This window comes from Dermacentor silvarum, chromosome 10 (assembly GCF_013339745.2).
Source record: "Dermacentor silvarum isolate Dsil-2018 chromosome 10, BIME_Dsil_1.4, whole genome shotgun sequence".
NCBI classification, from domain to species: domain Eukaryota; kingdom Metazoa; phylum Arthropoda; class Arachnida; order Ixodida; family Ixodidae; genus Dermacentor; species Dermacentor silvarum.
In genome coordinates this window covers 10,045,564-10,070,913 of record NC_051163.1, presented here as the reverse complement: position 1 = coordinate 10,070,913, position 25,350 = coordinate 10,045,564, and the positions used below count along the sequence as shown (strand labels likewise).

The window sequence follows — 25,350 nt, the reverse complement described above, 5'->3', positions numbered from 1 at the left end:
GGCCTCTCATCCAAGCTTGTATCCAAATATCAAGGACTCTACCGTGTTGTAGCACAGACATCGCCTGTGAACTATATTGTTTAAAGCCCCTATATTTATAAAAGTAGCGCCATTCTTAGATCTTGCCGCCACCGCGCTCACCCCGGCGCTTCCTCCTCGCCCTCTCTTAGCCACCTCCTGTCGCCCCAGCCTCCTCCGCTCCCCCATTGGCCAATCCGTGTCACGTGGTAGTTCGCGTCGCGCTTTTCTATATTTTTTTCTTTCCAGCGCGCTCCGACTGCCATTCTCGGGCCTGTGCGACGAAAGTGCTGTACGCACAAACGGACCAAACGTGTTAGGGACAAGAACTTCGTTGTGATGGCATGCTGCTGCGCCTTAATTTGCCGCAACCGACAAGGCGAGGGCAAAAGGCTTTTTTTGTTTACCATCCGGCGTGCGCAAACGCTTGCTGCACACTTGATATTTGCGCCGTCTCGCATCGTCGCGTTGCTACTTCCAAAACGGCATTATTAAGACCAGTTACTGACTGACGAAGCAAAATCGCGCCTCAAAAACGTCTCCGCAGGGCGCGATCGAAGTTTTCCTCGGATTTCCTCTGGTAGCGCCTTAGCTGTCGTCTGCCACGGCAGGCCCGACGCAGGCGGCGCCACTGTCGATATCGCGCCTCGATCGCGCTGGTCGCGCCGAGTGCGATAGTGGAACGGAGGAGGAGGGAAGTGGATGGCGCTACTTTTATAAATATAGGGGCTTTAATATTGTTGAGCCTGTCACGCCACCTATGGACCAATGCTGTCGTGGTCGTGAAACCGTCCACGTACAACGCCTGAAGCCGTATTATGACCCAATGATTCTATGTTCCCCATGAGTCGCCAGGATGGCTCCTTTTCCGGTGGGCGGCGATTGTAGTGAAGAGGAATGCCCGGCGCTGCAGCCACATCGCCAGTCATCTGGAAAGCGCGAGCTTGAGATTGTCTGATCTGTTCTGGTTGAGACGTGCTGCGAACGCTGCTCTCTTGTCCTGTGTTCACATTAGACTTCATATTTGGCAGAATTCAGCTGCTCAGTATTACTGGCTGTTCTCAAACTTGTCAGCGTTTATTAGTTTTTAATTTGCGGTCTTCTCCTCTAATACCATGGCTGTTGCAGTCAAAACTGAAAGCATATGCAAGTCTGCCTTTGTTAATGCCTCTATGTATTGAGGACATATTTGCAAAGGAATGTTAAATATGTGTATTTAACTTTCACAAGAGCTTTTTTTAAAAATATAGCAAAATGCAGTATAAGCTACTCTTATTGCAAAAATGGATTCTTGTAAGTTGTAACAATGGCTTTATTTTGACATATTCTTACTTGCGAAGGTATGCACTGAATGCAATGATGATCTTTATGCTCTCACATGCATTGTGCAGTTGAATGAAAAATTTCCTGAAGAATCTTTAATGCTTATTCTGTTCATTATGCAAAGACATCTCAGTATGCATGCTTCAAATTTTAGAAAATTAGGCAATGAGATTCATAGTTAGGCAACATAGGCAGAAAATTCAGAGCATTTTTCTACTTTAAAGAAAATTCTGAACTTAATATTGAGTTGCCTTCCAGCTGCACTGCTCTTTTGGCTGCATTATTGTACTGACTTACAAAATATTTCCTAGCAGCCAGGACTCTTGCTCAAAATTCTTGCTTTATTTTAGTACTGTCATATGTCTCCCTGATGAATACCAAGTTACATGCCAATTAGCCAGGTTGTCCAGACGTAACTTTTACATTCGGGACAACCTGTAAACTGTTTTCAGTTATGAAGTTGTGACATAGGTCTCCAGCAATGCCTTCATGCTGTATAATGGTATGTCGTCCCCCTTCACAGGTTCATTGACTCAAAGAACCGTGCCAACCTGGGCTATAGCCTTGCCGTAAACCACCTGGCCGATCGTACGCCACAGGAGATCAGTGTGCTTCGTGGACGCCTTCAGTCCAAAGACGGCTCTTCCAAGGCTGAGCCATTCCCCAGACACAGGTTCACTGTCAAGTTGCCTGATCAAGTAGACTGGAGGCTTTACGGTTAGTAGGCAAAAAATAGAAGCAACAAAGACACGGGAACAGCACTTTTTGTCATCTCTGTCTTCGTAAGTTTGTGTAGTAGCTACTGTTTCTCTACTGTGAGAAAGCATGTCAACCGGAATCTGTCCCTTTACTCGTTTTTCTTTGTACAGTGTGCAAATGGGTGAAAGGTGCAGAAATCCACACCACTTGCCCATTCTACACACACATCTAGAAAGAAAAGTGCTACTCACAGAATGTATGCTTTTCCTGTGTATGCCGCTTGCAGTTCTTATTCCGAATTCAGTGTCTAATGTGTACCCTTTCGTGTTAGTCTGTACTGTTTCGTTGTTTTTTTTTTTTTGATTTTTCGGATCATTTTTTTCTCTTTTGATGTATTGTTACTAATCTGTACTTTTTGTTATTTTTGTTCCCACTGCTTTAAGAGCTTGTCAAGGCTTGCAGTAACAATAAAAATATATAAAAAGAACACAGCACGCACCCTCCTCAGTAGCCCAGGGGTAGGCTATGCTGTTGTGCTGCTGAGCACGAGGTGACGGGTTCGACTTCCTGGCTGCAGTGGCCACATTTCAATAAGCGTGAAATGCAAAGATGTTTATTGATTCTTTTAAGTGCACATTAAAGAGCCTCAGGTGGTCAAAATTAATCCAGGACCCCCCCGCTGTGGTGTCTCTCATAACCCACTGTGCACTTTTGGAATGCAAAACCCCACAATTAACTTAATGCGAATGCATGGACACACATCACTGGTGACGCCCCCATGATAATGTTACAAAAGCGGTCTGTGCTCCACACCTGGCAGGGGATTCTTTGTTGACAGAGCACACAACTGTGGTCGAACCAAATTAAAGCTTGTTCTTGTTTAGGAGCTAGGCTAACCCGCTATGAAGGGAACATCCAATTGCTGTTCAAGCAAAGATTACTGCAGAGTTGATTTTTCACTAAAGGTATGTCCCAGTTTGCTTGCTAATGAGGTTCAGGTTTGATTTTGTCCTACTAAGTCACAGTCGCAGACTCTGCCCCTTTTGTACTTTCTTGATGTAATGATTCCATGGTCCTCACCTTGTTTCCTTCATCTGTCGTTTACTCATGACAAACCTACTGGGCTGGCTCAGTGGCTGTAGTGTTTTGCTGTGGAGCACAAGGTTGCAGGTATGATTCTTGACCGTGTTGACCACATTCCGATGGAGGCGGATTGTAAGCACACTCTTGTACCCTACTTTGTGTGCATGTTAAAGAACCCCACAATCATTAAATTTATCTGGAGCCCTTATCAATTATGAGCTGATCGCAGCCCAAACCTGACTATTCTTAAACATGATGGTAACCTTGATAGAGCTGAAGATCTGTAAACAAGGCAATCATTAAACATGTGGCTGATTTGCGATTCATCTGTTGTGGTGCACTTGCAGGAGCCGTGACACCGGTGAAGGACCAGGCTGTATGTGGGTCCTGCTGGAGCTTTGGAACAGTAGGTGAACTGGAAGGTGCATACTTCAGAAAGGTGAGCCCCTGCCACAGATATTCTTTCTAAGCATTCTGTGCTTGTTCAAAAGCACTGCTCCAAAATTTGCTGCCTGTGGCAAACTCATTTCAGTGCTTCCTATTTCTGTATGTCGAAGATGATTGTGGTAGGTGTAGCTCGCGACACAGGTAGCATGAAGCTTAGTCCTGAAATAAGTGCTACTTTTCTAGTTGGATGTGTAGTGCGTGACTCTGTAATGCGATCTTTTTGTCTCTTAAAATTTGCTTACCATGTTCGTTTCGGTTGCGTCCTGGGTCATACTCTATGCTTGAAGTAAACACTGCTCTGAGTAGATTCAGGGAGAGGACCATGTGGTAGATTATGGAAAGCAGGCAAGGTTTGATAGTGTTCCGATAAGTGTGTCAATGTGCCTTATATTTGTGTAACTAAATGAGAGCGATAACTGGTTTTGCATTTCATACCTTACAGGCCACGAGTTATCATGGAAAGGGAGAGTATGTATCATGGATAGTTGGCTCAGTTATTGCTTACTTGTCACTGATGTAAATATATTCTCAATGTGCAAAATGCACAGTGAACCATGAGTGTGTCAGTACAAATAGTTGTTAGCGCCAGTGTTGCATCTATATACTTGCAGTCATTCACACCTGTTTTGGTACGCTGTGGTAACAAGAACAAAATAGGTACAAGAGGGGGGGGGGGGGCAACACTACCGTACAGGACAAAGTAACAAGCTGCACAGCATGCTGTTTCTCACATGTAATCATGAAAGAAGTAGCCAGTAAGTAGGCACGTGTGACTATCCAAAAATTTTGAACACCATCAAATATTATATCTTCAATGTTCATATTCAATTCAAAAACTAGGTATTAAAACATTTTCGAATATTCGGTTAGATACGGATGCAGTTGAACCTCAATTTAATGAAGTCACCGGGGCCCATGAATTTGTCATTCGTTAAATTGGGAACTTCGTAAAATCGAGAGAACGACAAATTTCGTTCGAGAGAACAACAAATTTATAGCCTAGTGAAAGAGCTGGTGATTTTTGCCTGTGCGCACTTCGTGAGCAGCGGGGACATACAATATTTTTAGCTGGCCAGTGAAATCAAGTGTCCTCGGCACCCTCGTGTGCCCCAGCAAATCATTTCAGAAGGTCGACGGCGTCCATCACCTGGCTTGGTGTGGGCACGGGAGCTTCGACAGTATCTGGATCATTCGCATCTTCAAGACTCCTCTTGTGCGACGGAAACAAGCTGCACTATCTCCTCGTCGTCGAGAACTTCTGTTGTGTCAGTGAGCAGCGTGTCAGCGTTGTGTCAGTGAACGCCGTCTGCGTTGGCGTTCAGGAAGTCGTCGAAGTTCTGATCTGCGGCCACCTCGTCACGCCGACGAAGCTCTTCCCAACAACTGGGTGATGCCTCTTCCTGCTCGTGTTGCGGGCTTGTGGAGCCCGACGCAGCCTCGGAAGTAGAAGTGTGGAAACCAGCATGCCAGCAAGCCGCTGGCAGCACACTGCCAGACATTCTAGATGCCATAAATTTGGAAAAACCTCTTTTTCTATGCTTCTTTTTTCCCAGAATGCTTTGTTAAATCGGGTTTAGCGGCGAAGTTTGTTTTGTTATTTCGAGTTTGTAAAAGCATTAAGCCTATGGGCAACTGCAGGGGGGAATCCAAATTTGTTCTTTAAATGGGGAAATTCGTAAAATCGGGTTTCGTAAAATCGAGTTTCAACTGTATTCCAAACAAATAGAATATATTGCTGGCCATGTGTGAGTAAACACGGTTTTTAGCTTTTGTTTGTATCTAATCTAAGAATATTGATTTTTGGGCTGAATTTTGTGATGATTTCGTGCTGCTGGCAAAATTTTGCCTGTAAAGCATGCTCAGCCACTGGACATCAAAGCTTTGCAGGAAGGTCAGCCTCTCAGCAAGGAACACGAGCTGCGTGGAGCAAGGGTGCACTTAGAACGCAATGAAAGAGGATGGGGTCGACTGTTTAAAATAATCCAACTGTAGTAAGAATGCTCTTACCAGGAGTATAGGTTCAGTGGGTCGATCCTCAGCAGCGTTGCCTGTCCATGCGTCCCCACTATGCGAATGATCCAACTCTCTGCCGCTTGCCCACGTCGTGCCTCCATGCAGCATATCGCATGCCTGTTACAACATTTCAGGATAAAGCGATGACCGATCCGTTACCACAATACGCGCCCGAGCGAGACCCGGAACTTGTATAGATCTCGCAGGTGATGGGAGTTCCGCGGTGGGAATTATCATGATGCCTGCTTGAAGGCGCTATTCTAAACGAGCACGGATGCATTACACAGGTTTAGTTGGAGCTATAATCAAAACATTTTTTTTTCATGCAGTCGGTCAGATATCTCATACTTCAGGAAAACAACAGAAGGGGCTTGCTGCACAAGCTGTGCTGCTGAAGTCCTGCTTGCATGTGGTACACAACATAGGAAAAATAAAAGACAATGTTCTTGCAGTTCTTTTCTAAGCAATGATCATAGCAAACAGTACAGTACCACTTTGTTTTAGTTGGGTGTGAATGCAGCTTTTGCCTTTCTTATTTCTTATTTCATGCCAATCCTGAGCTTATTGCTTGAGAGCAAATGCCATGATTGACGACTGGCACAGAGTCAAATGCCTCTGAGTTTATGGGCGTTTGATGTGGTATAATAAGGCACATGTTGGTGAGAACAGACAGCTAGTGGGAATAACTGAATGGTCCAAGTTAACTTGAGTTAAATACACATTCTTTTCATGTTAATGACTGCTTCATAACCTATTTTCTTACCATTGACAATGTAACTGCAATGTTCCAACATGTTAAATTAACTCAACTTGGTAATAAATGCATGTATTCTATATTCAATTCGATATTCAAAGCTAAGTATTCCTATTCGATTCAAATTCGAAAACTTTCATATTCGCACACCCTTACCAGTAAGTCAATCCTTCCTAAAAATAGGTACAATCACGATGGGCAAAGTCCATTTCTAAATTACACCTGAAACATATACCATGTGTTTGGTGGTTCGGCATTTAGGCTGCCTATACACCTGTTCTCCACAATTTGGTCATCTTTGCTGCAGAGCAGTTTCTCCCATATGTGGCTTAAATAAGAAACATCTTCTCAGCAGTGTATTTTTCATTTCTTCGCAGACCGGTAAGCTTGTTCGCCTGTCCGAGCAGCAGCTGGTCGACTGCAGCTGGAACAGTGGTAACAATGGCTGCGATGGAGGCGAGGACTTCCGTGCCTACGAGTACATACGCAATCATGGATTAGCCTCAGATGAGGACTACGGAGCATACCTTGGACAGGTAATGGTGGATTGCATGTTCGTTTATGTAACTTATTTTATGACTGCCTGAATGGGATGTGTTTACTTTGGTGTGTTTGTTGTGTCAATCTTTGCTTTTTCCTTTCTCTTCTCTGAACTCATTTCATTCTTTCCCTCCATTGAGCAAGCAGGTGTTAGGGCTTTTTCATAGATACCATCAGCCTGTTTCTTTCCACATGTCTGTCCTTGTGGTTTTGTCTTGATGCATAACAACAATTTATAATAGGTTACATTCATATTTTTACTGTGATGATAAAAAATGTGGAATGCCTTTTATGGGACTTGTAGTCCATAGTAATTCTCTTTTTCTATTTTTTTGTCCTAGTTTTGTTATTGGCTCACATGATGCTGTGCTTTCATTATTGTCGGGATTAAGAAGAAGGAATGGAGATGGGCATTCATGTAATGCATAGAAGTGGTGCATCTGTGGTATACTATATCAGGTTAGGTACAAACAGATAGGGCAACAGAGAATTAGTGGACGGAGAAGATTACAAAATGATGCAGACATGAGTGTGTCTGGTTTGTGTGGGACAAGCGTAATAATGAATTCCTGGGGAGGCCGTTATTTTACAGTGGACTTACCATGTTTACCCGAATCTCACGCCCCCCCCCCCCCCTCCTTTTTTTTCCCAGAAAATATTGGTCCGAAAGTCGCCTGTGTGTTAATATCAGATATGAAACAGAAACTGGTTTTACAGTGTTGGCAACAGCCTACTGTCATCGGGTGGTGACAGAGTACGTTTTTGTGGGCGGTTGCTGTGGGCTCATTTTGTGCTCGACTACACTCTGGAGCGATATCTTCGGTCAAGTCACTTTCAGAGATACTATCACTTTTGCAAGATTTCGCATGACTCGTCACCGGATGTGTTGGGATATACTCTGCCAGTGTTTCTGGCACAGCGCCAAGCTCGTTATTTGTTTACAGTGGCAGGAACATTGTCAGCTGCATACTTGAACAAGTTCGATGCAGAGTCACATAAAATCTCTTGAGAGTGATGTTAACATCTCTAAATGTGATACATCGGGTATACTTCCCCTGTGTGCCTGGTGTTTGTGGTCATTGAAGCACAAATGGCGACAACAACGCACTGCTTTCATTGTGAAAGCTCATTCTTAAAAGAACAAGTTTTTTCTGTGAAGGTAAATTCTGCACGTCTCATTTTTTCTGATCACAAACATGGGAGCCATGCTATAATTAAAAAAATAAATCGGGGGCATATTATATCCTGAACTTTTATTTTCTTACTTTAAACCTGTGAAAATTAGGTGCGCGTTAGATTCGAGCGGTAGAATTGGGTAAGTACGGTAATTAGACTGATGATGGTGAAGAATGCTTTGTAGCACCTGTAGGAATGAGACACGACTTGTAAAAACGGATGAATGTCACCTTGTGGTTGTAAAGCATGCCCTTTAAGTGAGGTTTGTGGAAGTTACCGTGTGTTGGAGCCTCCTGTCATGCGTTTCTTATTTTTGTAACAAAATCATAGACTCACTCTGCTGTTCAACATCTTTGGGAAATATTTGATCAGTCCGCACGCACGTGCCTGACGCATATGGTGACACCAATAACGACCCCATTAGTGACGGCGTCTGTCTCGGTGGAGTTTAGGGGACATTGAATGCGTCAAACATACATCATCTCCCATCAGAAACGCCTATTTTTGGGCCTCCCTAGCAAAATTTTCAAGCAATAACCGTAGCTCACAATCTCTGATTACGGTATTTACCTCATTCTAATGCGGTTATTTTTTTTTTCAATGAAATTGAGCTGAAAATTGCTTGCGCGGTGCAGTCGGATACGAAACCAAAAGTGCCTTCGGGCGTTCGTACGCTTTACCGCATAACATGACAGTAGTGCGGCGAAGATGACTTCATAACTGAGCGGCGAAGCTGTCTTGAAGAAACTGGCTGCCATTGTAAAAAACTGGGTGCGCGTTAGATTTCTACTATGATTGGAAGCTGTAAATAATTTCCACGTTAGCTTTCTACTTCGAACTTATAGAAAGTTGGCGCGCATTTTTTTTTTTTTTGGAGGCGTGTTAAACTCGAGCACATGCTGCCAAATGAATCAGTGGTGTGTTTGGGCATTTTTTCTGCATCTTTTTTAATTCAACCCACCAGATAATTCGATCAATTTTGTCTGTTCTGTGCGGGTCGAATTACCGTAAGTCACCTGTAATATCATAAAATATCACATGAACATCTTTAACCAGTCAGGGGGGGCTCCGAGTTTAACAAGCAAGTCATGAACCTAGTGCTGGACATTTACCATAATTAGTGACTTCAATTTAGTTCATAAATGTTGACACCAATTATGCTTTTAATGCCATAATTATATTTGTAAACTTGTATTTGATAAATCAGATGCATTACAATTTGCATTCCCAGGTTTTATTGCTGTGATTCGAGCATTGCGTGATGATTGTCCTGATGCTGATAAAAATTTCTCAATTCTGCAGGACGGCGTCTGTCATGACACTAAGGTGAATGCAACTATTGCCTCAATCAAGAGCTATGTCAACATAACCAACAGTGATGACCTACTCACAGCGCTGGCCAATGTGGGGCCAGTGTCTGTTAGCATCGACGCAGCACTTCGCTCCTTCTCCTTCTACTCCAATGGTGTCTTCTATGATCCCAACTGTCGTAAGTCTTTGCTCATGTATCTTTGCTACTGCTGAACGTTGTTTTGGTTACTGTTTTGCTGAAGACACTGACATGGTTTTTTTTCATTGGTTGTATAATATAACATAAGTGCATTGTATGTTCCAAAGTCCTGATATCATTGTTGCAGCAGTTGCTTGTAATTTTTTGTGACTCGGGAAATGAGGAAAGAAGTGAGTAGACTAGGTTTTAGTGAAATGACAATAATTATTTTTTGGAACGTACAAGTTGCCAATTGTTTCGTGTGCTTTTGATGAGTGTGGAGCATAACCTGTCAGTTGATTTGGAATCACAGCACACTGCAATTCAAAGTACTAAACTGGCAAAACAAGCCCCAGAAGTGCTTTCAGAAAAATTATCTGCCATGTGAGCATTAGTAGAGGGATACAAAAGATTGCTTTAAATTTGGATTGAAGGCAATTTTTTTTTGCTGACTCAGCCGTGGGAGAAAAATTGTTTCAGGGCGGTGACCTCTGCTGGGTTCACTAAAGCTATGTTTTGCTGAAGGGACACTGAAACACCTTTTCTTGAAACTGAGCAACATGCAGGAATGAGTGTGATGCCTTTCAAAAAATATATTCCTGAAAATCTTTTGAGAAAAGTAAAAAAACCTAATATTAATGGAGGTACAATGAGGGCAACGTTTACCTTCCGTGTCATTCCTCCTCAACTCATATTGGTTCCTCTTAGCCAGAGCAGCACTGGCAACAATACTTTGCCTATCTTTCTCTTTTTCACAATATGCTTGTGGTAATATTTCAAGGCTGGTGTCTGACAAAGGTGCCTGAGAATGACAAATGAACAGTGACTGAATGGGTGGGGTGCGTTTGCTACCGCCTATTTTCCTATTTCCTAGAAAACCTGGAAGGATGTGCATGCATGTGCCAACATGGCTGTCCATGGGCCGTCGCACTTTATGCACTGTCGTTGCCCAAAACAGAAAAAAAGTTGGGATTTGCAAAACTTCGGAAGAGAGCAAACAGTCTGTTGTACAAGATTGTGAGCTCTCCGCTGCATGCAGTGGAATAATATTTGCCCTGCGTAAACAAGGCAGCATTGTCTACAGATTGGAAACATTCTCTTAATTACCATGTTCAAAAAGGAATTCAGTGCCCCTTAAAGACGTTCGTAGGAATTCTTGTATTATGCTCTGCTTCATCATGATGTCTTATTTTTGGTTTTCTTAATGCACAGGCAATGACACAGACAGCCTCGACCATGCTGTTTTGGCAGTCGGCTACGGAACTCTGCAAGGGGAGCCCTATTGGCTGATTAAGAACTCCTGGTCTACATACTGGGGAAATGATGGCTACGTCCTTATCAGTCAAAAGGACAACAACTGTGGCGTGGCTACACAGGGAACCTACGTGGAACTTTGACGGCGGCCGACAAAAACAATCCTCTGCTTTTTTCAATAAACAGTAATGAAAAATGCTGTCTCATGTATCGCATGCAACTATTAATTTTCACAGTGGCTAACCTGTGTCTGTGAAAATGTTCAGTTTAGAATTGAGAGGTGGATTAGCATTCCGCTGCAATCTTTTTTTTATGCCTTTTTCTTTTTTAGTATATGACAGTTAGACCTGGGAAAAAGTAAAAGGCAGACGTAAGCAACACTGGGGCATATGTATGTTGTCTGACTGCAGAAAAACTTGTATCGCTTATTGAAAATGCAATTGAGAGTGGCTATTCTACTTGTGCACTTTCGTCTAGTAGGACCTGCAGCAAAATTTCTTAAATGTTGATTTTGAAATGTTGAACAAGAAAGAGAAGCTGCAGGCACAGTAACAAAGTCGGGGTCAGAAAGTAATACGCATATATCCCAACTTCGTACAGTTGTGCGACTTCTCTCTTTCCTTGCTGACTGGACAGGGAGCTTAGATGTCGACAGCATTATTTTACTGATTCCCTTCATGTGACAACTGCCATCTATAGTGCATGCATTAAATTTTCTTGACAGACTACAATGTTGTTTTGTTTGTTTGATTGGAATGATATGTCCGTTGCACTACAAAGTTTCGTATTTGTCTTGAGATTATGTTATTTCAAAGGCAGCATATATAATGACACTTATATTGAGCACTACATACACATAGGAAATTTGTGTTTCGACAAGTGCTTTGAAATGATATATTCTATAGTGAAGTTAATTTGTTATGAATGAACACATTAGCATGATATTATGTTGTGCTGCTTTTAGCTTTTGTCACCATCGTGAGTTAGGTCAAGTATTCAAATTATCCGCCTCTCCATGGCAGTCTCGCTATGGGGTGGCATTTTGTAAACGTGTTGCGCCATGGCCTTTGAGATTGCCGGCGTGAGCTGACCAAGGAGGTCTATTTCTTCTTTTTTTTTTCTTACTTTTTTTTTAACCTCTTTGGATTTGACCGTCGTTGTTTCCTATCAAGTGCGTACGTGGCTCCTACCCACTAAGGGATATTATATAGTCACTACACATAGCCAAGAAATGGGCGGATTGTTAAATTTATAATGAAGAATAAATTTCCGAATATATATGGATATTTCCGAATATGGAGCGCCGTAGAACGCCAAATTATCTGTCAAAATAAAATCAGTAAAGTCAGATCGAATGACCGTCTCCGGGGCCATTATTTATGAGAGGCGTCTTCTTCGATCACTTCACAGTCGGAGCTCAAAACATTCAGTTAACTATTCGCTAATAGCGATACATCTGCTTCTAGTTGTGTGTTCTCATGTAACCATAGAGTTTAAGAAACTCAATGCATGCAACACCTCGCCGACATTTTAGACTGAAAGGCGATGGGCGTGGCTTAACTCAATGGTTTCGCTTTCGTGTACTATCGGTGGCCCCAGGTTCCTCGTCACACGCCATTTTTCGCGAAATTTATGGTCCATAAGTAGACAGATGCGCAGAGAAGTTTGCTGCACATTTTTTAACTGAAAGGATGACGTAGTGATATGCGTGAGCGCAACAATTGTTTGATTGCAGCGCTCGAGCCGCGCGCGGCTTTGACGCGCAACTCCCGCTCCATTTCAGCCGCTCCAGCCTCACACAGCCGGCCCATGCCCTTTGGATGGAAGGGGGCCTCCGCAAAGCGGATGTCACGTGACTTTGTTGTCCACCTCTGAACATGGCGATGTTTACGTTATCGCACTGATCAAGCTGTGCGGAAGGAGTAGTGTCCAATTCTCGCGTGTGGCCGTAGTGCTGGAGAGCTATGCAGCAAGAGCCCGCGAGAGACAGACCAGTCAAGAAGAAAAAAATCCGGGCATGGACCGAAGCGGCACGAATTGTGAGTGATTTCCCGTTAGGCCTAGGCGGCTGCTCGAGTTGTCAGGGCTCGTTTCAACCGCTCTCGCGAGCCGAATCACGTCATCCGTTCTGGAAGCGCTCCCGCATCCCGATTTTCTCGCTTTCCAAAGTTCCCAAAAGTCTGCCAAAAGAGCTACCGTGCCAGCGTGATCAATGCCACGGTGCGGATCGGTCGAGCATGTTCGAACGACTACTGGGGCTGATAACCTTATAAAGCCAGTTCGGGGCTTCCGCAAAATTTTGCGACAGCTGAGATCTGTTCCGGGGGCATCGGCAGTGCATTTTCGCTGTCACTTTTAAACGTGTTTCACCGGTGATTCGTGCAATCTGTCATAACAGGACAACTCGGTCCTCCGGGATGCCAGGAAGCTAAAATGTGACACGCATAGAACTCCACTGAATAGTTCAAATCGGACGCTAGATCCATTGACATGCCGCTTAAAGGACAACTGCAATGACATTTTGCTTCCACATGCTGTTACAAGGGGGCAACCTGGGGTTGCATTTACGTAGGTATTGGAGCTACACCCCCAAACTCCGATGTCTCACAAGGAGATCTTCTCTGAAGTCTGCACCCGAGGGCTAAAGGATGCGAGGTGAGAGTGCTGTTCATATCACCGAGGAATTGTGCGTGATCTTAAAATATCGTCGGGTTCGTCGGCTGAAGACAGCTATTAAACGACGCCTATCAATAAAAATATTAAAGCACATAAGAAACAGGACTCGGGTGACTCTGGTATTCAGTGTTGTCATTTGCGCACGTGTTGAAATTGACTTGGTCCACACTGAATTCCTAAGCATTAACGATCCTCGATTACGGGCTAAATATCCCATAGCACCAACGAGGAGGGCTGTGCACTTGGTTTACAAAACTTGCTTCCCACGCTTTATCCCCGTTCTCTTTTTAAGTTCTTGTTGAGTGACGTGTGGTAATGCAAAGGCCCAATGTGTCGATCTATTAAAACAGCAAGAAATAATAAAAACAAACCATAGCGAAATAATTGTTTTAGATTGTGTAAACAAGAAACTAAAAAAAAAATACTGACATCATTAAAAAACAAAAATTGTGTTCCCATCACGACAATATGCGCCAAGTGTGTAAGTCGAGAGAGTTACGAGATAGATGTTCGTGTGTTTGCTACGATGTTATTGTGTTATGGTAGCAGGTTCTTGTTTTGGATAGTAGTCATTTGTACTATGCAGATTTCTAAAGTGGCTTGCTGTTGTTTAAGCACAATTCATGTGAAATAGCTGATATTACTTCTGCACATCAAGCATCTTTTGAAAGTTCAGGCATCTTTGAGAGTCCATATTTGTGTATGCAACAAAAGCTGCATGAAAATTCGGGAGTCTAAATCTTATGCTGCTGCATGTTTTTAATGATGCTGAAGGTGCAGTGAATGTGTTAAAACTATGTTTTCGACAGACACAATTAATTGACGTTTGAAGGTGGTAAGTGCAGGAGGCCATGGTCACAGGTAACAGTGTTTGTGTGTGCTTTGCATGTTCAGCAGCCCAGCCGCCTTGGCCTGCCTGAATGCAATGCTGCATGCTCACTCAAGGGGCCCGGAGGCGATCTTTTACCGTGTGTTTGGAGCTGCAAGTGTGTTTGGTCTCAAGGTTGGTGCATCCCTGTCCTTGCATGTTGTGAGGTGCGACCTCTTCCACTGCTGTGCACACAGAATCTGATCGTGCGCTACCATGACTATCGCCAATATGCTATGGACCAATGTTGTACCAGTGGAAACAGAATTAATTAAGGTCAGGCATTAAGAAACGAATGTGTGATGCAATAATTCCTTTATGTTACCACGAAAAGGGAGCTTTGAGGCTTGCATCAACATTCTTAATTTTTTAATATCTGTAAATCTAAATGCGTCTGGTAGCACTTGAACATGGCTGTATGTATGTCATACATGTGCCATGAATGATAAGGATTTGTCGTGCTAATGTGTAAGGAATAAGAGTTGGTTTTGTGAAGAATAAATGAATCACTGATGTCTACTGTTCTGTGCTGGTCATGTAGCTTAGTTTCCTTAACATGCTTGCAAACTTTTGGGTAGAGTGGTTGAAGCTGTTTAGGGCTGTGGCTCACTGGTAATATTAAACAAGCTTGACTACTGCAGAAGCATGCTGAAGTTGGCCAGTTGGTTACACTACTGAAAATTGAAAGAAAAATAGTGCAAGAGATTTGAGAGTGGACAAATATGGCACTTTAAAGCCCTCATTGAAGGAGCACTGAAGATGATGGTACCAGTCGTTTTCACTGTTTTTATCACATCCTTCCCTGTTTTTATCACCATCCTCTGCTCTCCATTTTTCCACTTGAATGTGGACTTGTCAGTGCTAACAGCGCTGATTGCTCCAAGATGCCATCCACATTGCTCTCTCACATGGGTCAGAACTGGTCAAAAATTAAGAAGTTTGAAAAAGGCTATCTTTTTCTCTTGTGTATGCCAGAATAGGAAGCCCATTGTAGGCTACAAATTTATGACATGTATCAAACTGGAAAAAGACGAGTTAACCTCTCTGCCTTTCCTTCGTCCATTCTCTCTCTCCCTCTATGATATGTATTAGCAAAATTGTTCTCTGCTCAAATAGAGCCTTTCTTTGTGACCTCTTTCTCTCTCTCTGCACAAATATAATAATAAAAAAGAATCGTATTGCCGTTAGTGCCGTGGTACTGTGCATAAAGAAAGCATCACTTTCGGTGCTCTCCCATAAAGAGTGAACAGTGGAAATTGGGTACAAAGACACGAGGTGACGATAAATGCTCACGAGGTGAAGATCTTGCTAAATGCTTTTCTTCTAGTGGCACTAGAATAAATCGCCCAGTTTGTTTGTTAAAACAGACAAGCGCACACCATTAATGGCATTGAATTAAAAATTATCAGTGGCATGCAGTGAAAAGCTAGGCTTATCCATGGATGATTTCCAAAAAATTTTCTGAATTAGTGAAGCCTACCCTTGGTCACTTAAAGGGACACTAAAGAGAAGAAGGTAAGTTACATTGTATAGGTAAATTATCATTCTGCAATACCAGAAAAGCCACTTTTAACGTTAGAGGAGGGTTGTTAAGGGCACAGGGTAGGCCCTATACCTCCCATGTATATTGAGCCTTATTTGAGGCCCATTTTCTCAGCAACTACTGCGTGTAGCGCATTCGGGTTTGTTTCATTTGATTCGCGATCATGTCGTCTTGCAGTGGAACTAGAACTAAGATTATTTGTCAACGATCAACAGTTTCGCAATTTTTTTACTAACACAGCCAGTTTTTGTTGTTTTTTCTAAAGAAAACAATTCAGAGAAAATTAACTGTTGAGTGCATGTGTACCATTCTAGTTCAGTAGCTGTGCATAGGTGTCTATTTACGCTGGCTAAAAATCAACGTGCTGTCATTTGAAGTTTTTATAAAAATGGGGCAAATGTAAAAAAAAAAAAAAATTATTTCGAGATATTGAGGGTCAGAGACAAAAAACATGTTCACTTCATTTTCTTTCAAAAACAAGATGCACTGAACCATTTGCCTAATAGCCACCAGCCACATAGTCATTGCCAGAGACAGCGTTTTGCTTCTCTGCTTGTTTTGTCATGTGTTCGGCCTCTCTCTTGGCAAAATACAGTCGACAACGGTCCACTTCACCCAACCACATCACAGTGTTACGCACTGGTGATATGCCAAATGCCTTCAGGACGTTAACTCTTGCCATCCAATCTTCATTGAACATGAGCACAGCATCAAAGGTGGCAGTTTTGAGCATCTCCATTCCGAGGAACACATTTTCGGTGCGCGCTCCCACACGACATGGTTAAATGACTCATTAGCAATTTGTGTCTTGCCGTGTAAGCATTTTTTCAGCAGGTCTGGGTAGAACTGTTGGAATATTGGCTTAATGGCATGAAGGACTGGTGCAGGCAAGTATTCTTTGTGCACAAAAGGCTCCTGTGTCAATTGAGCCTTGTTGTATGCACACCAAGTGCCGGCATCTTTTGGGCAGACCCCGTGACTTGGGTCGATATCCGTAGCCAACATGTGAAAATATGTTGCCCAAACAGCTTTCCGCATGCTTTCCAAGTCTCCAGTGTTTCTTCTTGTGGCTAAGCCATAATAGGTTTGTCTTTTGTCAATGCAAGTGTCAGTCAACCGCCCCCGTCTTGACAGACCTTTGCCATCAGATAGCTTTGTGCCCTTGCTTTCTTCAACTTTCTTAGCCTGGCACCCACTCTCTTTTGTACCTGCCCAATGCACTCTTCTTTCGTGATTTCCACAAAATTTACGTTTCGAAGAAGCATGAGCGATTGCTAGGTTTTGCTAGGTGAAAATAGGGGGCGTGGCCGCTCGCCACTTGGTTTCGAAAACCGGGTCTTTTTGGCTCAATCAAAACGCGGAAAAACATGTGGGGTACTGGATATTGTTGAGGAAGGCCTGAGCATTCCAAATAAGTGAAAAACCAAAAATCGAATTTTTTTAAAATTTTGCCCTACCCTGTGTCCTTAAGTCAGAACAAATGAAGAAATGAAAAACAGGCTGCCCCTTGCAATTTCTGCTCCAGCATGCCGGGATGTCGTAATTTTTTACAATTTCTGATTGGGCCTAGTTAACTTTTTATCAGTAAAGGTTGATCTACATTGTATTCTAAAGGAGCCTCCAAACTTGTCAAGTTTCAAGCAATTGCACTTACTCAATCCTTTGCTTTTCTTGAAGTTCACCATATGGCACTATTTTAGTTTAAACTTTCTGTGTTGCTTCTCAAAATATTACATAAAAATTTATTCAATGATACTAGGATTCCCGTAAATTGCCTGTAATGCCTTTCAGACTATCTTTCTTGAGAAGTCTTTGGTACTCTTAGCTGTAATTTGCAAGTGTGGCACTTCCGAAACATTGCAGTTACTGTATTCCTGCAGTGGTGCCCAATGCATGCTTGATGACCAACCGGAGGTTTTAGGTTCTTCCATGTGAGAAATGTACAAATGTGCAGACACTTTCATTTCGGAGCTTGCTTGTTTGAAAATGCAGTAGATTCTGTCACGTGGCTAGCAACATATAAATGTACCCATGCATTCATTTTCAAGCATTGGTGTTGGTAAATACAATGGGCTGTACAGTATCATTAGCAACATATAAATCTGCAAATGCTTTCATTCTTAATCTATGTTTATTGCAAAAGGAGTAGACATTGTTGTACCATTAGTAACATATGCCCATAGAGATGCATTTTCGAGCTGAGTTATAGGGAACTGCTGTGAACTGTGCCATGTCAGCATTTCACAGATGTGGGAGCATTTTTAAGCCCAATTGTTGGTAAACAGAAGTTGCCCTGCTGTGTTTTTAGCAACATATAAATGTGCAGACACATTCGTTTTTTAAATTTTAATCCTCGCTGTAGGGTAAAGCGGCTGTGCAGCAGTGCCAGTGGCCGTCCTCTGTGCCGTTAGTTACTCACTCCCCTTTTGTTTCAAATCTTTGCACGCAGGTGATGAGCTTTGACCACTGTGCGGTGCCCTTGCTTCTTTCTTTTCGTTGTTGCACACCCTCTATGTTGTGGCTGTGCTGACAGAGTGACATTCCGGGAAGCGCGGTCAGCTTGGAGGTGGACGAGGATTCTGGACCGGAGACGGAAGACGCCGGTGTAGTCAACTTCGTGCGCGACCGCAAGAAAGCCAAAGGTACGCCATCTCGCTGATCTAGCTTATGCTGGCAGAAAGAGTTTTGTTCACCTAGTACAGATGTGTTAGTGTTGTAGAGTAATGCTGGCATGGTGCTGCAAACAGTGGCACTAATGGCAATATATTATGTCATTGGGTTCAGTCCGACTGAGAAGTTTTCTCAACGTTCTTTGGTCATGTGCTGTTTACCTGAAAAGACTTTGTCATGATGTAGATTTCCTAAAGGCCAACTGCAACATAATTTTGCTCCGCATAAAGAGGCTAGATTCAGTAGTGTAGATAAAGAGCGGCCCTCCCTGTAAAATTTTGTGTTAAATGTAGATTGATGATTCGCAAAAAAAAAAAAAAAAAAAAAACTTGCAAGAATGACATTTCTCATACCGAAAAAAAGAAAAAAGACACCATATTGCTTGCCAGGAATGACTTAAACCTTGGAACTTTGAGCGCCAGTGGGGCACCTGGGCATGACCTCTGAGATTTGGCACTGCCCACGGTGTGCTGGACATCTCTCAGGCCTTGTTCTGGAATCTGCATCATGTCTGCTACCCACCAGGTGCCCATGACGTTGTCTTAGGTGCTATTTGAAGGCTGTTAATGAGAACATAGGACACATATCATCCCAACACCTTTGCCAGAATACTTGAGTAGTCTATACTGCACACTATAACCAATTTAGCCAAAGGAACATTTTGTTTTGGTTGGTCAATAATGCTACTATGCTTTTCGGCACCAAGAAGCATCACACAGCAGAATTTTTCAACACATTCTAGTTTAGGCTTGTGCAGATATTTAGTACTATATTCAAGCATTCAATTGAATGTTATGCTATTTGGAATATTCTTCGGTTGAAATTTCAGTATTCCTGATTTTCATTGAAATGCATGAATACGAATTTAAAAATATGTACAATTGAGTTTTGGTAACCAAGTTGCATTGCCATAGACACAGCTCATAGCCAAATCAAGCTAAACATGAATTCGTTTACTATCGTTGCAAGCAAATGACCTTCTTTATATTTGTTGACTTCTGGCTGTTGTGTTAAAGTTCGATGTGACTCCTAGAACTATTCAAACTGCTTGCTTTGAATTTATTCTTCGCTGCAGTCAATGTCCGATTTTTCAGACTCCCTAAGGGCCCCAACACGTCCGGAAAATCAAACAGTCTGAAAAAATGAATGCCTGCCTTTTACTGCCCTCAAGGGCTCAAATTGCTTCAGGCAAGTTCGAAATAGCTCTGAAGGCCTGCCAGTACACTTATTCAGGGCCTGCACTTGATTATTCTATTAGAGCGGAGTAATGCTGCAGCTAATGTGTGAAAAAACAAAAATGTGCAAGTTTAGACACAGTATTGCTTAGACAGAATCCAGGAGGGTTACCTCGCTCTTGTTAGCAAGTGCTGGATTGAGGATTGTCTCAGCAGTTACCAGAGCAAAGAACATGCAAAGTATTAAGCTTGGTGTGAATTTATTTGTCCTTGCAGTTTTGTATGTGAAGCTGCCTGCGGGCTTCCGTACGGCCAAGGGTCCGAGCATGGACATCATGGCCAACGGTGAGAGCCTGCCCAGCCAGCAGCCCATTCCAAATGGCATCTGCTCCTCTGTCCCGCTGGACCGAGAGGTTAGGACTTGGCTCTGGCAGCGCCGAGCTTGATTGTTTCAAATACGGTTGAACCTTATTATAACAAAGTTGCACTTGATATGAGAATACCTTTGTTATATCCAATATTTGTTATAAGAAATGTTTTCGAATTACTTTGTTATATTCAATAATTTGTTGTAGCTGCGTTCGTTATGTCGAGGTTTGACTGCAATTTTGTTCTAATTCTTTCCATGCAGTAGTGGACTATTGTGTAATGTTATTCTCAATCTATGTTCCAAGCACTGAGGAGTCATCATGCCCACTGAAACTTGATAAATTTGAAACCAAGCTTATACTTATGTTTTTCTGTGATGATGAGGATGCAGGGAATGTGCTAAAAATACATTTCTGACCCATAGCTACTATTGACATTTAAAGAAAACTGATAAGTTTTATGCACACAACTTTAATTACCGCGCTTTCTGGCCAAGTCACACATTTATTGTGATAGCAATTGTATAGACACTTGAGGCGCATTCCTGCCATCGCCGTCACCGTGAGGTTCCGTATAAAGTCGAAGGGCGATAAAACCGTCGCCGCTCCGTATGCTGTATGTGCGAGTGAAAGCGTGTGAGGGTGAGCCGGCGATCGCGGCTCAATCTCGCACATGCAAGGGAGGGAAGCGGGAAGGAAGCGCACCGTTTTGTGGCACGCAACGTACTGGGTGAAGGGTATGGGGGGCGCATTCTACTCGGAGCGGCTGTGCGCACCTGCCTGGGCTACTGTATCTTGAAAGCCATCTGCGTCGGGGACACAGTCCACTGTGCTCTGTCTTGTCGCGACTGTAAGTGGCTGGAGTCGCCAATATCCGCACTATAAGCTAAACAATGATTTTCAAGGCCTGCACACATGCAAAACGCGTAGACCAAGCAGTCGTGCATATCTGAAGATTGAAGCATGCGACCGGGAGTTCTGCATCCACTTAAATTTACAAACGTAGAAAGGTTAATGTCCAGTTACCCGCAGTCTTCGCATAAAGCAGACAAAGTAATAATAATTAAAAAAAAATGATGGCAACCGAAATTTCAGGCGCAATACATTGTCTCATCCGATTTCTTGGACTGATCGGTGTATGCATAGTGTCGAAAACATGGTGACCGCAGACCAAGTTGCCGCCATTCGAATGTTGCCTGTGTCCTCACTTTCGTTATCAAGGTGGTTTCTTCGCTTTCCATGTGCCGTACAGCCATTGCAATGTGTTTCGTTGACTCAGCACCAAACCACAACTTTGTTCGCTGACGAGGCGCACTAGTTAGGCCTAGCCAACGGCGGTTGCTACGAGATGGCGCCAGAGTACCGCGCGTTGTCTGTTACTTTCTTCGGTTACTGTGTTTCATCGGCTAACAAATGACCGCGCATTGTCTGTTACTTTCTTCGGTTACTATGTTTCATCGGCTAACAAATGTTAAAGGTTATCCCTCGACGGTGACGTGCCTGCATGTATCCGAAGTTTCTTGAATGTTCTAGTCATTGGCTGTTGTCATGAAAGCTTTTTGTAATTGATTCTATGTGCGACGCGAATAATGTAGTTCTTTCTGGGAGCCATGCGGGCGCCAGAGATTACTCTGGAACCTTCAACGAGTTATCTATAAAAGCCGACGCACTTTACCCTCAAATCAAATTTTCAACGATTGCCGTCTCTGCTCACCACTATCGTTGTGCTTGAGTGTTACTTGTTCTGCAACGCTTCGCTCCGTCTTCAACGTGCCGTACGTGACAGATTGTCCGCGCCAGCCAATAAATCGCAAAATGAAAACATGTATAGTGGTGCGCTCAAATTTCGCATTAGGGAGTATCGTAATCGTCGGTGATCTTTCTCTTCCTTTGTTCGATCCGTGTCTCATGCTCCTCCTCCGCATCACCCTTGTTGCTCTCCTCTCCCATCGGCAGGTGCACCTCGTTGAGAAGTGTGCTTGCTATTGCTCTTGTCGGTGGGATTTTCCCGCGGAAGCTGCATTATAATTGGTATTTCGTCTCACGCAGCTGCACTGTAGCAAAGCTTGTGCTTTCTCCCATTGCATCCGCTGTGGGAACTGAGCTGCAGCACTTCTACAAAAATATTCGGGATTCTGCTGCCAATGCCTTCACTGGCTTCGACTAAAGGACGGTCTTTCTCCTGCACTCGTGTGCAGTCCTTCTTCTTTTTTTCTGGATTGAATTGGCATTATGTAAACATTTTAATTCAAGTTTTGGCCTGCCCATATAGAAAGGGCCTTAGGGTACTGTGATGTGCACAGATCTTCTTGCAAATGGATCTATCATGCATCAGGACTGCACATTGTTGTAGCAGATCACGCATTTGCTGTGCTAAGAGACTGTTGTATAATGGTATTTTATTTAGCAATAGGAACATGAACACCATAGTCTTGTTTCATAGGGGTGACTGGGTAAAAAAGTAACATCTTGCACGTGGATGTAACTTGCCAACCTTTTATGCAAACTCCTGCTTGAGGTTCTGCAATGTTATAAAAAGGTGTGACTTGTACACTGGTAAATATGGTAGTTTTTCTTGTTTGCTTTGTGTACTGCTGTGCTCTCTTTTGGATGTTTAGGCACGTAGCTAGCATGTGTGCTACAGGTTTGCCCCAACTCTTACTTTCCCAAGGGTGAGTTAAAGAATTTGAAGTACAGGTGACTTCTGTTAATTTGGACCCTGACGGGATCGATGGAAGGGATTCGAATTAAACAAGATGCAAACAAAACTCTAACACGCACCGATGATTCATTTGACAATATTTTCCTGGTGCTATCACGTCCATGAATCAAATGCGCACCCACTTTCTGTATCCGAAGTAGGAAGCTAACACAGAAATGAGATTAAAGTCCTAAAGACACTAGAAATTTAGCGCGCATCCGACTTTTTTAGCAAGAAAAATGGGCAAGGGTGCAATATACATTGCTCAGTGGCAGCCATTTTCCTAAAGTCAGCTTTGCTGCAATTCACTGGTATTATGCGGTAAGGCGTACAAACACTGCGAAGGCAGTTTTGTTTCGTGCACAGGCAATTTTCAGCCCAGCTTTCTTGGAAAAAAAGAAAAAATAACAAGGCATGCATTAGAATCGGGTAAATACCATAATCGGACATTGTGAGCTACAGTTATTGCTTGCAAATCTTCCTCGTCAGGTCGACAATAGGCACTTTCAACTGGAGTTTTTTTTATGTATGTTCAACGCATTAACTGTCCCCTAAGCTCCAGCGAGATGGATGCCGCCACTAAAGGGGTCGCTATTAAGGTCACCATAGGGGTCAGGCGTGTGCGTGCTGAATGGTCAAGTTCGAATTAGTCTGTGAAGGCCGATTTAGGATTGAAAGAACAAAAGGTTAGGCCCATGGAGATAAATGGGTGCAGTTGCGATGACAAGATAACTCGCCATTGCAACGACCATCGTTTGGTGCCGATGACGAGTCAACTCATTGTGAATTCTTGGCAATGTTTGCGCATGTGTATGTATTCAGGATTTTTGTAATTTTGACAAGAAAATAATACACCAAGACTTTTGCCAATTTTTTTGCACTTCTAAAATTGTTTTTCTGAATTTGTCACGGAGGTTAACCGGAGTTGAATTAACGGAAGTCTGCTTTGTATACTATTTATTGAGCTCCAGTGCAAGACCGAGTAAAGAGTGCGTCATCAAATTTCTAGCTACTGGAACTGCATAACTTAAATTTGTTGTTTTTATGTACTCAGTTTCTTTCATGCTTTGTCGTCTCTTGTGAGTCTGTGGAATTGGTCTGTGACTGTACAGCTTTATTTTGCCCAGTGAGTCTAGATGTATGTCTGCGTGCTGTTTATTGCTGAATTATAAACAGTATGGTCTGCTTTGCAACAAAAGGATGTTTTTAAGAGCTCTTTGATTGTGTGTTCACCTAAGTGGGTGTCAGTTGGATGGTAGTTTTTTCGGAGTGCTGCTCTTATGCGCTCGTTCCTACGGCGAGCATCGGTATCGTCCATCGTAACCAAGCGAATGAGCACAGCGAACGATGAAAGCGAACACAGAGCGCAGTGGGAGTTAAAGACATGGCAATAGCGAAGAGAGCGCGAGGAGGAAAGCGGAGGAGGGGAGGGTATGGCAAACCCGTGTGAAGAAAAGCGTAGTGCCGCGCAAGACGTGCTTTGTGGCGACGATGGCTATGAGATGGTGCCAGAGCAGCGCGTGTCGTCTGTATGGAAACAAAACGCTGCATGAGTGGAGGTCTGTCTGTGGCGGCTGCTGTGAATCGCACCCACTTGCACCCACACGCTACCTCTCACGATCTCCCGATTAGTGAAGCAGTCTAGCCACACTTCACTCCGTTTGCAATGTGCCGCACTAGACAGATTGTCCACGCCAGCCATTATATCAAAAATGAAATCGCGGATAGAGCTGCGGTCAAATTTCAGATTAGGGAGTATCATAATCATCCGTGAATTTTTTTGTTCTTTGAATGAAACATGCTCTCTTAGTTATGAATTGTTGCCTCTGTCAGAACTTCGCGTTAATGCAACTTTTTGAATCGAGCAGCTTGATCTTTTGCTGTCTTTGCTCACTGACTTAATTCCACATGGTTGAGCTTGAAGTCTGCGAAGCCCACAAAGCTGCTCTAGAATTCTTTTCAGCTATGGTAAAAGGAGTCTATAATATAGTAATAATAATAATAATAATAAATATTGTTATGTCACTTTTTTAACTGCAGTAGAGCATTCCATTCAACATCTTTGCCCCTGTGACACGAAATGCCAACAGGTATGCTACTTTTTAATGTATTGCAGCCGCTTCGTCACTCTGTCCGGCAGCAGAGGCGTCCAGTCTGCTACAGGGATGACTCGATTGAGCGTCGCACATTGTCGCCTGCTGTGCAAGGTGAGCTTCACTATTTTCCTGTCAGCCAAGAGACCTAAGAGTTTAACTTGTACTGCTTACGCTGACAAGGATGGCTGTATCGGTAGTCCTAATGAACTGAATGGAATAAAGGATAGCAGTATGACCGCTTGAGCATTTACATTTTGAAGATTTTTTTGCTTCGCCAAACTGACATTGCTTATGGTAAATGTGCAAGTTTGTGCATAATGAAGGCTGAGGAGAAGATAAGATTGTACAGTCAGAGTAGAATACAGTAGAACCCCGCTGTTACGTTCCCGGGTGCTGCGTTTTCACTGGCTGTTACGTCGTTTTCGGCTGGTCCCGGCACAGCTCCCATAGAACCCAA

At 43.2% G+C, this 25,350-nt stretch overlaps 2 protein-coding genes and 1 long non-coding RNA gene across 6 annotated transcripts in view; 2 read left to right on the top strand and 1 right to left on the bottom strand.

The window, feature by feature from the left end:
• LOC119466541 (digestive cysteine proteinase 2) overlaps nucleotides 1-10,992 on the top strand; it is a 28,339-nt gene extending 17,347 nt beyond the window's left edge. The window contains exons 6-10 of the mRNA XM_037727070.2: nucleotides 1,865-2,058; nucleotides 3,471-3,562; nucleotides 6,715-6,873; nucleotides 9,356-9,542; nucleotides 10,755-10,992. Coding sequence (XP_037582998.1) covers nucleotides 1,865-2,058; nucleotides 3,471-3,562; nucleotides 6,715-6,873; nucleotides 9,356-9,542; nucleotides 10,755-10,939 — 817 coding nt within the window. The 3' untranslated portion in view covers nucleotides 10,940-10,992. The remainder of the gene's footprint in view (nucleotides 1-1,864; nucleotides 2,059-3,470; nucleotides 3,563-6,714; nucleotides 6,874-9,355; nucleotides 9,543-10,754) is intronic.
• Nucleotides 1-25,350, bottom strand: part of LOC125940990 (uncharacterized) — a 51,825-nt gene that overhangs the window by 20,693 nt on the left and 5,782 nt on the right. The gene's annotated exons all lie outside the window — the stretch shown is intronic.
• The window catches only part of LOC119466275 (putative Polycomb group protein ASXL2), a 49,390-nt gene continuing 36,647 nt past the window's right edge, over nucleotides 12,608-25,350 (top strand). Inside the window, exons 1-6 of one of the 4 annotated variants that reach the window (XM_037726751.2) lie at nucleotides 12,608-12,835; nucleotides 13,369-13,451; nucleotides 14,370-14,475; nucleotides 18,417-18,525; nucleotides 20,005-20,141; nucleotides 24,914-25,004. In XM_037726751.2, the coding sequence (XP_037582679.1) occupies nucleotides 12,761-12,835; nucleotides 13,369-13,451; nucleotides 14,370-14,475; nucleotides 18,417-18,525; nucleotides 20,005-20,141; nucleotides 24,914-25,004 (601 nt within the window). In that variant the 5' untranslated portion in view covers nucleotides 12,608-12,760. Of the gene's footprint in view, nucleotides 12,836-13,368; nucleotides 13,452-14,366; nucleotides 14,476-18,332; nucleotides 18,526-20,004; nucleotides 20,142-24,913; nucleotides 25,005-25,350 lie in introns of those variants that run through there. The other 3 variants (XM_037726750.2, XM_049657836.1, XM_037726752.2) reach the window with 3 other exon arrangements.